Source organism: Psammomys obesus, unplaced genomic scaffold (assembly GCF_907164565.1).
Source record: "Psammomys obesus unplaced genomic scaffold, mPsaObe1.curated_primary_1811, whole genome shotgun sequence".
In the NCBI taxonomy this organism is placed as follows: domain Eukaryota; kingdom Metazoa; phylum Chordata; class Mammalia; order Rodentia; family Muridae; genus Psammomys; species Psammomys obesus.
This window is the reverse complement of record NW_026585504.1, coordinates 69641988-69654787: the sequence shown is the minus strand read 5'-3', so window position 1 is coordinate 69654787 and position 12800 is coordinate 69641988. Positions and strand designations below refer to the sequence as shown.

The following is a 12800-nucleotide window of genomic DNA, read 5'->3' as shown; positions in this document are numbered from 1 at the left end:
CCCCCCCCCCCCCCCCCCCCCCCCCCCCCCCGTTTTGCTGCCAGGAGAAGCTAGTTACCAAAACAAAACAACTGGGAGGAGGGGCGGTAGGAGAAAAAAGTTGTGCTTTCTGGTTTGTCCCCTCTGGTATTGATCCTGTAGATGTCGGGGAGGTGCCCCAGCTGCGGGTCAGGGGCCGCGTTGTGGGCTAGGCGGGTGGCCCCCTCGGGCTAGCTGAGCTGGGAAAGCCCCGCTGTGTCGCAGTCCCCACCCGCAGCTTTGCTTTCCCGCCGCAGTCCCTTCCCGGAGCACGCGGTGCCGGCTGCTCCAAAGTGTTCTCTTTCTGCCTTAAAACAAAATCCGGAGGAAGCTTTTTTTCCTCCCTACCGCGCCACACCGGGTCTTCGGGCCGAGCGGGCGGTGTTAGGTCAAGATGAATGGGCTAAAGCTGGATTTAGAGTGTCATCCCCGACCCCACCCCTGTAGCGATTAGGATCTGCTCTCGTACTGAAACCCCCCCCCCCTTTTCTTGCATTTACAGGCTAGTGAACCGGAGCAAACGACTTCCGATCCACTCCGCGTTGCAGCGGCACCCTTTTGGGATTTGATTAGCCGCATCTTTGAGCTGGTACCACAAAAATCCCGGCGAAGAACGCCTAGCCCACCCCTGGCACCCCGAGACAAACCCACTCCCTCCTAGGGACACAGCTGGGCGCGCCCACACCCCCGCATCCCCTACACCATGTTGTGCGGAAGGACTTCCACTCCCCGCCTGTGTCGTTGATGTCAGACCCCAGGCCAGCCTCCGGGCGCTGCAGTTCTCCTGGCTAATGCTGCGGCTGTGGCTTGGGCTTTAGTACATAAGCCAGCCGCCGCCGCCCCCCGCCCCCCTCCCCGGCCTCAGCGCCCACAGTCTGCATGTGTGTGCGGTAGCCGGCTGCGTGTTCCCCCGGAGCTCTGGAGACCACCGCGGGGCTTTTCTCTGCCCGTGGGAGAAGTGGCCTTGGAGGAATTGATTTCCGTGGTTGGATTTTCCTCGTGGATCTATCAATTCACAATTCGAATTTGGAAGAAAGAAGGAAAACATGACGTCTCCAGCCAAATTCAAAAAGGATAAGGAGATCATCGCAGAGTACGATACTCAGGTCAAAGGTAAGAATTTTGACAATTGGCATAATGCATATCTTCTGCCGACGTGCGTTTCCACCCCAATTTTCAGGGCGTTAATTTCTTGGGTGGAGCAGGTGGCAAGTTGACCCCAGAGGTGGTTTCATAGATGGATCAGAGCCTTGGAATGATCAACAGTGTCAGGGGCTACAGGCACTGGAAGTGGGCTTTAGGAGTATCTGTGGGGCTGGCCATTATTTTGGCAGCTCTTTCCCAAAGGCTGGTTAAGGTGGGGGAGGGGCAGGAGGGTCTCCGGAGAGAGGTGGGGGAAAAAAAGCTGCAATTCGCCTTTGGGCGTCTTGAGTCAAGCTTCCTTGAAGGACAGCTGAAATCTGACAGGTGTTTGGACATTTATTTCAAAGGTTGAAGAGAAGTCCAGGCAGAAAGGCAACCTTGAGAGGGGTATACAATTTGGAGAAACCTGGGAGAGGCGGGGTTTTTCTGGTGTACTGTGTTAAAGCTTGAGATATCCATGACACTGGATTCAGGAAGTCCTTAGCCATATTGGGTGCACCTTGTACTTGGCTGGCCCATGGTCACCCTGCATACAATCAAAGATCACAGACCAGAAAGAATAAGACCATCCGAACTGATTTCCACCCCCATCTAAATCTTAATGGAGTTGAACTATTAAGGTTTCAGAGTGGTGCTGAAACTGGGAAATAGGTGTTGTCACCCTCTGCTCCAGAATACATGCCTTTAAAGGTCCATTTCCCTTTCAGCCAAAAATGTGAAGGGATACAGCAGAATGTAGACCTGGGGAAGCCAAGTGTCTCTTCATCTCGTCCACACCTTAAATTGGCTTCTCAAACCGAAGCCCATACCCAAATAGCTGTTCCTCATCCAGCATTTCCCCTAAGAGGTGTCATGCCTGAGAAGGAGCCCTAGCCTGTGTTTGTGCAAGGCACTGCCCCTTCCTGACCAGTCACTGGGAAGAGCCCTGTGGCTTCAGCCCATTGAGACCTTAGCTGGGAAGTGGGATAGGTGGGTGGCCTTGAATGTTTCACCACACGGTTGGGTTTTTCCTTTGTTTCAGAGTACAGAGGGAGGGGCCCCTCCTTTCCCTGCACAAATGCTAGGAGACCTTTTCCTATCTTGAGGACTTGGGAAAAGCCACGTCTCTCCTCTAATGATTGCCTTGGATGTGGGTTAGAGGTAGAGTGTGAAAACAGGTAGTCCCTTTATCTCTTGAAAGGTTGAAAGGTAGTTTGAAGTCATCATTGTGTCATCAGGATTTAAAAAATATATTACTGGTTTGGTCAATGCAGGAGGTACCCTAAAGGACCTTCAATCTTCATGGTTGCAAATATTGGTCAGTTTTATTACCAGAATGGGTAGTTGAATGATGATAGCTTCAGTTGAATTGGAATTGAGAGAGGTGGGGTTTTGAGTTATAGCTGCGGTCTTGGCCTCTTGTCACTGTTCATAATCCCAGCCTGTTTTTGTACAGAATGGCTGCTGGCCTCTATGTCCTGTCCAGGTGCACCATATTCTGTTCTTGCAATGCCTCACTATAGTTTTGGCTACATATGACATTAAAAAAATGCATCCCGTTATTAACTCCCTGTGGCAACATAGGGAGTGTTAACAACTTTGACTTTTCCCAGGTGATTCTCTGTAAGCACACCGTTTTACTGAGGAGCAAAGTGATTTTTTTCATGACGGTGTTTTTGTTTTGTTTTGTTTTGTTGTTTTTTTTTTTTTTTTTTTTTTGTTTAGGGCTGACAGATATTAGAATTTGAGATTTTTAGTTTTTAATTGGTAATGGATTTCTCATGAGTATCTCAACAATTAAATACTTCGTGTATTTACAAATATTGCTCATTGAGGTGATGTAATGCAGTTAGCTATTTGGAGTTTCTCTTCAGCCCTGCCACAGACTAGAGACTGTTGTGTTTTGTGTCGATATTTTCCATTGGCTCTGTTCAGAGTGTAGGAATTTGTAGGTGGCTGACCCTGATTTCTCTCTCAAGGAGGTGCCCCATGAACGCTTTTGGAACTGATTTGCTTTATTCCTCAGATTACAACTGAGGAGAATGTAGAGAACTGTAGAGGTTTGTTCAAGGTCACACGACTAGGTGGTGGATCTGAATGTACATGTAGTTTCATGGACTTCTGTATCTTTGCAGTGAAAATAGCATCTGATCACGGTGAAAAAAATTCTTAGGGCAAAATTAGGTGATGTGTAATAGTAGTGATGTGATAATAGTTTACTTTGCCTGTTTGTTATGCTCCATTGCATCCCAGTGAGTGGTCTGGTATAATTGTCTCATCCTTGCAGGAAGCATTATTGTCATTTGAGGACTTGAGGAAACTGAGGCTATGAGAGGATAAAACACCCTTTCAAGGTCACACAATCAAAAGTGGCAGCTTTACTTTCTTTCTTTTTTTTTTTTTTTAATTAACTGTTTATTGAGTGCCTTAGTATGTGTTCTAGGACTTTACATATCAGTGAAGAAGACAGAATTCCAGACCCTTATGGAGCTTGCATTTCTAGAACCATACTCTTGGTGGGAGACTATAGAATTTGAATTCAAAGGGTCTTGGGTTGGGGTTGGCACTGGCGCTGTGGTTTACTACCTGACCTTCTATCTGAATTAAGACTTCCAGCTTTTTAAGAAATTGTGTTTTGTTTTGCTTCTTAGAGATAGGGTCTCTCAGTCTGTAGGCCAGGGTAGCCTGAAATTCACTGTGTAATTCAGGTTGACTTTGATTTCATGACAGGCTTCCTGAGTCAGCCTTGTGAGTCTTGGAGTACAGATGTGAGCCCCTGCACTCTGCAAGTGGAGTTTCCAACTTTTTTGCGTTCTGTGGAACTCATGGTCCTGCCAGATTTACTTCTCTTAGAGATGCCAAGATTAAAAAAAAAAAAATTATACATCAATTTGGTATGGCAGTTAAAAGTGAAGGTGTTAGAGGCAGAGAATCCAGGTTTAAATCTTTGTTCTACTATGTTACATGCTTTGTCTGAGTCTCAGTTTCTTAACTGGAAAATTGGCAAAGTAGTGTGCATTTCCTATTCTTGTGAGGAATAAGGCAGCTATTCTGCAGAGTTCTTGTAGCACAGAATCTGGTACCTGAGAGTACTCAATGATTGTCTAGTCTACCCTCTTTATGGAACTTCTGTCTTACCAACTAGACAGGCTGCCTTGAGCTCACCCTCAAAGCACCAGCTAGTGAATGTAGGAAACCAGAGTAGGAATGAAACAGTTCTAGTTTAAGTTTGTTGAGGAGTAACAAAATATGTAACGTGCTTGTCATTTAAATCCTTTGGCCAGGCATGGGGGCTCATGCCTATAATCCAGCACTTGAGAGGCTGAGGCAAGAGTTTGAGGCCAGCCTGGAGTAAAGCGAGATCCTGTTTCAGAAACAAAACAAACCACAAACAAAATAAAACCAAAACAGACCCACCACCAACAAAAATTTTCCATACTCTTTGAACATTAATTTCCTTTTATGTATGAATACGTAAACTGTTTAAAAATATTATTTGTATCTGCTTTTTAGTCAGAATTGTTTAAATCAAGTAGATTCTAAGTAGACTTTGAACTCTTTTATTTTATTCTCTCCTATCATTATTATTCCTTAAAAGCACCTGCTTACATGTGCTCTGAAGAACTTCTGAGGTTTTAGCACCAGTCCTAACCTGTGGTTTTACTGGGCAATAGTCAGTCCGATATGTGGCTCTTAAGAACCACCATTGTTTCTGGTTTGTGGGTGTTTGGATTCCTTTGAAAAGTTCATGTCTTTCAGTGTCCAACTCAAAAGCACCAATATTCTTAGACTTTTTACATAGCTTTTTTTTCCCCCAAATTTATAAAGTGCTTTTATATGCATGAATTTCTGGAAATTCCTGACAGCCTTGATGAGATTCATGATTGAAACTGTACATTTGACCTCTAGCCTGTTAGCATCTTTGCTGGCACTTAAGCAATGTATGGTGGTGAAGAGTGGGACATAGAATAGAGATGATTGTCTGGGTGGGACTTGGGTGAATTCATATTACCGCCTACAATGCCTCTAAGACCTTTCTTAATTAGAAGTTAAGGGGTCTTTTTCCCTCTCCCTTTTCTATTGTACCACAGTCACAAGAAGTCACAAAATTATTTTCATTTTTATGTTTTGAGATAGGGTCTTTTTTGTTGTTGTTTTGTTTTTTGAGACTGGGTGTCTCTATGTAGTTCTCTAACTCTCTATATAGACCAGGATGGCCTCAAACTCAGAGACATGCTGAGACAAGGTCTTACTATATATAACCCAGGTTGGACTTGAACTCACAGTGATCCTCCTACCCTAGCCTCCCAAATGCTGGGATTACAGAGCACATTACTAGTCAGAGAGAAGTAAATTTTTTTATAATTTGCATGTGGAGCATTTTGATAGGAAAAGCACAAGCAATTTCCTGAAACAGATTAACTCTTTTTTTACCCTTTGGGAGCTGGAGATGAAATTTCAGCTCTAGTCATATTGTGTGTGCACTTGTGCTTGGGAATGCCAACTGGTGGTATTAAACAAGCTTGTTCTCAGGGGAGGCTGAGAAGTTCATAGTTTATGCCAACAAAGATCTTTTCCCTGAAGTGTCTTTCCTCCCAGTGCCCCCACCCTCTTACTCCCCAAGGGAACTTTAAATATAATCAGTTTGTGAAAAGCTGCAGTAAAACATGTCTTTGGAATCCTCAGGCAGATGCTATCATCTTCCTGGTAGATGATTGAGTACTCTTCCCTCGTTTAGGGAACACAGAGACTCAGCAATAAGGTGGACTCTTAGAAGAAAGTGAATTTTTTTTTTTTAAATGAAACTCTTGAGAACATTCAAGCACCCAGAGTTGCAAGACCCTGAAGGAATGCTAGGAGTTAGGCCATGCTGTGGAAACGGTTTAGGAATATTCCTTAGCTTTGCCATGTTAGACATTCTCTAGGAAGGATAGGGATAGAAATTTCCTTTGGGATATCATTGATTTTTGTACCACTCAGGCTGAAAGCCAAAGATAAGCCCTTGTGAAGTTTATAGAATATGACCTGGCTTGCTATATTTTCAGCATCAGCTAGCTCCCAGATGCTGATTTTTAAATTGTGTATGCTTCAGGAAATGGAGCTGTCCCGGTGTGGTCCCTGTAAAGCTTCCCTTCTGGAATAAAGCCTTTTTTTTAAGGGGAGTCATGTCTACCCCACATCCTCGACTTCTGATGGCTATATTAGAAAAATACTATGTCATGCTGAAGGAAAAAGTCAGTGTATGATTTCTAGTAATAAAATTCAAGAGAACAATTTTAAACAGTATTAGCTTCATGGGGAATCTCTGAAAATTACATTTGAAGAAATTTAGTTTCAAAATAAATACAGAGAGCCTTAAAATTATAGAATAATGCCTTTGATGACAATATATAGAAACTCTGATTTCTTTTTTTTTTAAAGCTGTGCACATAAGTGTTTTTATAGTAGCTATTCTTAAAGGTACTGTTCAGTGTTGTTAACTATATTGACATTGTTTTATAGCCATTATCAATCACCTGTCCATACAATTCTTTTCAGTTTTTCAGAATAGAAGCTCTGTACACACCAAATAGTAACTCTTCTCTTGCTCCTGGCAACCATTCTATTTTCTGTCTCCAACTCTAGGCACATCATATAAGTGGGATCATATAGCACCTATCCATTTGTGACTGGCTTATTTTGCGTAGTGTAATGTCCTTAAAGTCCATCCATGTTGTCACATACTTAAGATGGAATGATACTCCATGTGTGAGTATATGTCTGTCACATTTTATTTTTTACTCATTTGTTGATGGACACTTGGTTGCTTCTACCCTTTACCTATTGGAATGATACTACTATGAGCATAGTTGCTTACTTATTCTTAATTTTTTATTAACGTTTTTATTTTTGTATGTATGGGTGTTTTGTATGCATGTGTGTCTATGTACCAAATGTGTGCCTGGTACCTAAGAAGAAGGAGGGAATTAGATACCTGCAACCATAGTTATAGAAGGTTGTGAGCCACAGTGTGTGTACTGAGTATCAAACCTGAACTCTCTGGAAAAGCAACTGAGCCATCTCTCTAGCCCCCATGATTCCCATTCTTAAAACATGTTTTATACCAATATTTTACAAGCCTATACATCCATATCTATATAATCACTATCTCAATAACTTTTTAGAGTTAACGTTTTAATACATGTATTCATATTTTTGTATTATGAATGTGTAGCTATGTTCTTAATATGAGCAGTGCATTTTTTAAGAAAAAAATTTTATACTTTTTAGTATTTATATTCATTAATATATTCTTTGTTTTAAACAATTTTATGATTATTTTGTTTTGTTTAGAGATTGGGTCTTTTTTGATAACCCCTGGCTGATTTTGAACTTTCAGTGTAGACCAGGGTAGCTGCAGACTTGCAATGAACTTCCTGCCTCTGTCTCCTGAGTGCTGGTTGGTATTACAAGTATATGCCACCATAGCTAGTTTGTTTTTGCTTTTGTTTTTAAGTTTTAAAAGACATTTAAAGCATAAAGTTTAGGGCTGAGGATGTAGTTTAGTTGCAGAATAGACAGAATGCTTTCCTCATATGCATAAGGCTGTGGGTTTGATTCTCAGCTCCTCTGAGGTTGATCTCCAACACTGCATTAACCTGGTATAGTAGTATACAGTATTAACCTAGTATAGTAGTAATCCTAGCACTGTAGCCGGTGGAGGCAGGAGGATCAAGAAGTTCAAGGTCATCCTTGATTGAGAAGCCAGTTTGAGACTAGCCTAAGCTACATGAAACTCCTGTCACTAAGAAATTTAAAAAGCACATAATTTATATATCTATGGAACCATCAGTGCTAAGATAGTACATATGACCAGATGGTAGTTAGTTTAACATCCCCAAATGTTTTTTCATTATAATATTAAAAAATGAGAACCATAATAACTGTACAAGGGAAAACAGATTAATTTGGAGCCAAAAAAGGCAAAAGTCAGAAATTACCAAATTTCAAAAAGTAATAAATAATGCTGTAAGTTACTGACACTGGTTCCTAGAAAATTGGTTTAACTTTAATGAAAAAAATAAAAAAGTAAACTCTCTCTAGGGGGTTGTGTTAATGATTATCTGTAAGCCATTACTGCATTTTTGGGAGAGAGAGGAGAGGAGAATGAGGAGAGAAGAAAGCAAAGTCTTGGGCTAGTTAGGAGTTGACAAGTGACAATATCTGTTACCCTATAGACCTTGCTAGAACCAGTCCCATGGTATCATGCCTCTATAGAAGGGGTCATAAGTGAGCCAGATGCCAAGGGGACAGGTGGGGACTCTCACGGGAGATTCTCTCTGAAGGCTGTGGATATGACTTGACTTCTAATGGCTGATTCTCAATTGCCTGCTGAAAAGAGACCAGATCTGATAGGTAGACATGAACCCTGTCTTCATCTGGTTGCAACCTACCATTTCAATCATGCTTTCCTTTTTGGCTTTCAGAGAACTGGAGATCAGACTGGTCTGCTTGTTATTCCTTTAACAGACTCACTATATACAATATTGTTTGGGGTTACCATGCATGGGGTTACCATGTATTATCCCAAAAGCTTTATATATTATAATCCATACATAAGAAATATATTACTGCCATTGCATTTAGTTAATGAAGAAACTGAGGTATAGGTCATTTGGTGACTTAATCCGGGTCTGTCCCCTGTGAATATTCTGTTCTTCTACAAACAGGCATTAGAACTAGGTTGTCACCAGGGTTCTGATTGCTGTCATGGAAATGTTCCTTACTTCCTGGCCAGCCCCACATGTTCATCTGCTAAAATCCCTCCCTTTTAGTCAAATCTGTTCTGGGATGCCTTCTGTGGTTATTATGACCAGAAAGACTCTTCTATTTCACCCACATAGTACTGCTCAATAGGTCTCCTAGGGAATTGATCTTGGACTGCCTTATATTTGAATATTTGTATTTCAGTCTTCTAATAGGAGTTACTGTTGTTTTTTTTTTTTTTTTCTTTTTTCTTTTTGTGGATGTGGTGAGCTTATATATATGTTAGTGCATGTATAGGTGCGTGTGTTCGTGTGTTGATGTCAAGAATCTTCTTTGATTGCTCTTCTGTTTTATTCTCTTTAGGTAAACCCTCTTAAACCCACAGCTTGCTGATAAAACTAGACTCACTAGCCAGCTAACTTCTGGGATCTCCTGTCTTCCAAACCTACAGTTATATTTACCCAGCATTTACATGTGTTCTGGGAACCTGAACTCTGGTCCTTTTTGAACCTGGGTCCATCTCCTCAGCCCTCTTTGCTTTTTGAATAGGTCTTTAGATTAGCCTCAAATTTATGATTCTCTTATCTTAGCTTCCTTAGTATGGGCATTACAGGTGCCTGTCATCCTAACAGCTTGTAGGAATGTCTCAGTGTTGTTTTATATAATGCAAAGAATATAGCTGTTGGAACTATATATGTGTTGGAGTCTTGTATCACTTTTTTGTTTGTTATTCAAGTTTTCTTCCAAGCATCGTCTTCTGTGATATGTAGATAAGACTTACCTTCTTATTATTGTAAGTGTACTGTGAAAAATATTAACTCAATATGATAACTTTTAAATGCTAAGTAAATAGCTCTTGTTATGAGTCCTTTCACATAGGAGAGATGTCTGGAATACTATTATAGCCTACATGGTAGATTTTAGTAAATATTTATTGACTAAGATAGTGAATGAGAAAAAGGATGATCTAGAAATATACTTTCTTTTATAAGTATTTTTTAAGTTTGACCTTGATAAATCACCGAAATGATTAGAAACAAACACTCATTATTCTGCTTAGATCATGGCATACAAGATTGTTTACAGTCCTTATTTCACATTTATTCTGTTCACATTTCATATTGCTGAAGAGCTGAACTGTCTCTAGTTTCTGTACTATACCATGCTGTGTCTTGCTTTGTCCATGTTCTGTTCTTTCCTAGAATTGGGTTCTCTTCATTGGTAAGTTTATCTATCCTTTAAAGCTCCAATTAGATGCAACCACCTCCAGAAGCCTTTCCTACTTCTCAGCATATCTCTGCCCATTGTATTTATTCGAATGTGTCTGATTTCCAGTACTTACTAAGAACTTTAAAAATATTCACAAATTAGGGTTGGAGAGATCGCTCAGCCATTAAAGGCTAGGCTCACACCCCAAAACTATTCATAAATAGTTAAACTGAAGTGTTTTCTGAGTTAAGATTGGATGCGACATATTACCTTGTTACCACACTTGTCCCTCTATTGCAGAAAAAGCCCACTCCCTTTCCTAATGTTACTTGAAATTCAAAACAGGTTAAACATTGTGAATATTGTCATTTCATAAGGACAAATATTGATTATCAAGCATGATGGAGCTCCCCTGTAAGCAAGACATGATTCTTGTTACACACATTCTTATCCTTTTCTGAATCTAATGTTCTAGAACTGTATTTGAACTGCTTAGATTTCTTCAATCATATATTCTACCTTGGGGGTAAAAAAGAAACAAAAAAGATATACATTAATAATGATGATGGTGATGATAGCATTGTTTTACTTTGTAGTCCTGGAACTCACTATATAGCACAGGCTGGTCGGAACTTGTAGTAATTCTTATTCCTCAAACTCCTTAGTGCAAGGATTATGAGTATGAGCCACTGTACAAGAAAAATATTTAGTGTGAAATTCTCAGGAGTTCAAAACAAAAATTAAGCCTTTTTGTAGTTGAAGCAAAATACATTCTGTACTTATCTAGAACTTAGTTACCACTTTTAACAGATATTCAGAAATTCCAATTGAGAAAATTTTCATCTGTCTTGACCAAAAATTAAGAACATTAACTTGCAGAAGGAATTGTTAGGATTCTGTTTAAAAACATGGGTTTTTGCAAGAGCTATTACCTGACTAGAAACAGCTGCATGATCTGTAACACATGGGGAGGAAAAGTCCAAGGGACAAACAGGAAAACTCTCTTCCTTGATTTTTCAAATCATTTGGTGTTTAGTAGCCTTGACCTTATTTGTGCTTTGTGAATGGATGGTCTTAAAATGGAAGTATATATTTCTGAGGAAGGAAAACAAGCTAGGATGTGTGCCTCTTTTTTCTTTTCTTTTTTTAAGGATACCATCTATTGGTAGAAGGAAGAGCTTCTTCCCCAGCAATCTGTTTTTGCTTCAAATACATTAATCAGTCAGTAGGTAACTCAGAAGGTATTGTGAAAGTTGGCATTATCTGTACTGCTGTAAGCCCAGCTTCTGTAGTTAGAATCATGACATAGAAGGCAGGGTCTGAATGTTTTCCCTGGAGAAGACTTCAATAGCCATGGGATGGCCAGGACTCCAGGATGCTAGAGCACAGAAAACAAAGGGACCCAAGAAAGAGGGTGAAACTTGTCAAGACATGTCATGGCAGGAGCTTAAAAAAGTATACTTTTTTAAAAGATTCAGAAATTCTCTCTCTCTCTCACTCTCTCTCTCTCTCTCTCTCTCTCTCTCTCTGTGTGTGTGTGTGTGTGTGTGTGTGCACATACTGGTATCAGAGCTTGTTGGATGAGTAAGCTGCTCTTTGGGAGGCATCTTGACGAGAGGTAGTTATTTTGGAGCTGTGTTTCTTATCTGCAAAATGGGGACAATAATTCCTGGCTTGCTTTTACTAGTAATGAAGATGATGGTTAGCATTTATTAAGGGCCTCATAGGTCTAAGCTGTGTTTTGAAAGCTTTACATATATTACTCCAAGAATTTCCCAATAGCTCTATGACGTAACTATTATTATCATCCCAGTTTCACAGATGAAGCAAAATGAGGTTAAATGACTTGCTCCAAAGCATACTAAGTAAGTAAGTAAGTAAGTGATAAAAACAGGACTTGAGCCCAGGCTGACTTAATACTGCTGTGAGGCTCACATTAAAGTGTTCATTTGGATGTTGGATATGGTGGTACATAGCTGTAATCCTAGCACTTGAGAAGTAGAGGCAGGAAGATCAGGAGTTAGGCAGCCTTGGCTACGTAGTGAGTTGAAGGCTGGTCTGGACTAGATGAGACCGTGTCTCAAAAATAACTACCACTACCAACAGCAAAATAATTTATTTGAAAACTCTGCTATTCTGAGATGTTCCACATGTTTGGTTGATTTTCTTATTTCCCAGTGTCTTAGCTAAAAAACAAAACAAAACAAAAACAAAAACAAACAAACAAACAAACAAAAACTAAAAGAAAGTTAATTCAATATTCTAAATGTCTTCTTGGTATACATTTAACTTGTCCATACCTTGGTTTTCTCATTTGTGAAATTAGAAGTTAAATTAGAATATCTTTAAATTTTTTTGTTTGTTGGTTGGTTGTCTTTTTAAGCCTTTAGAGCTCATTATTTTTGCTTATTTAAGATGTTGAAGCTATCCCTTGTAGGATACATTTCTACTTGTGGGCACACAAGCTATTCTTAGTCTAACACTCTCCTTAGCTCTTGTGCCTGCATGGCTCTTGCAAACATAGAGGCTAGACTATCTAGCTCATGGTAGCATGGCACAGACCCAGAGAGCACTTGTAGTCATATTTGCTTAGGTATTACCATCTGATAGGAAGATGTGTCTAATAAGTAGACAAATTGAAAGAGGAATAGTTGAAATGTTTTCACAGTTGTTTTCTTTTCACCCAGTGAATAGGCTAAGCAACA

General features: G+C 40.2%; 1 protein-coding gene across 3 annotated transcripts in view; it reads left to right on the top strand.

Annotated features, from left to right (window-relative positions):
* The window catches only part of Srgap2 (SLIT-ROBO Rho GTPase activating protein 2), a 221872-nt gene that overhangs the window by 1521 nt on the left and 207551 nt on the right, over positions 1-12800 (top strand). For all 3 annotated transcript variants that reach the window (XM_055602569.1, XM_055602563.1, XM_055602574.1), the window contains exon 2: positions 521-1131. In XM_055602569.1, the coding sequence (XP_055458544.1) occupies positions 1065-1131 (67 nt within the window). In that variant the 5' untranslated portion in view covers positions 521-1064. The remainder of the gene's footprint in view (positions 1-520; positions 1132-12800) is intronic.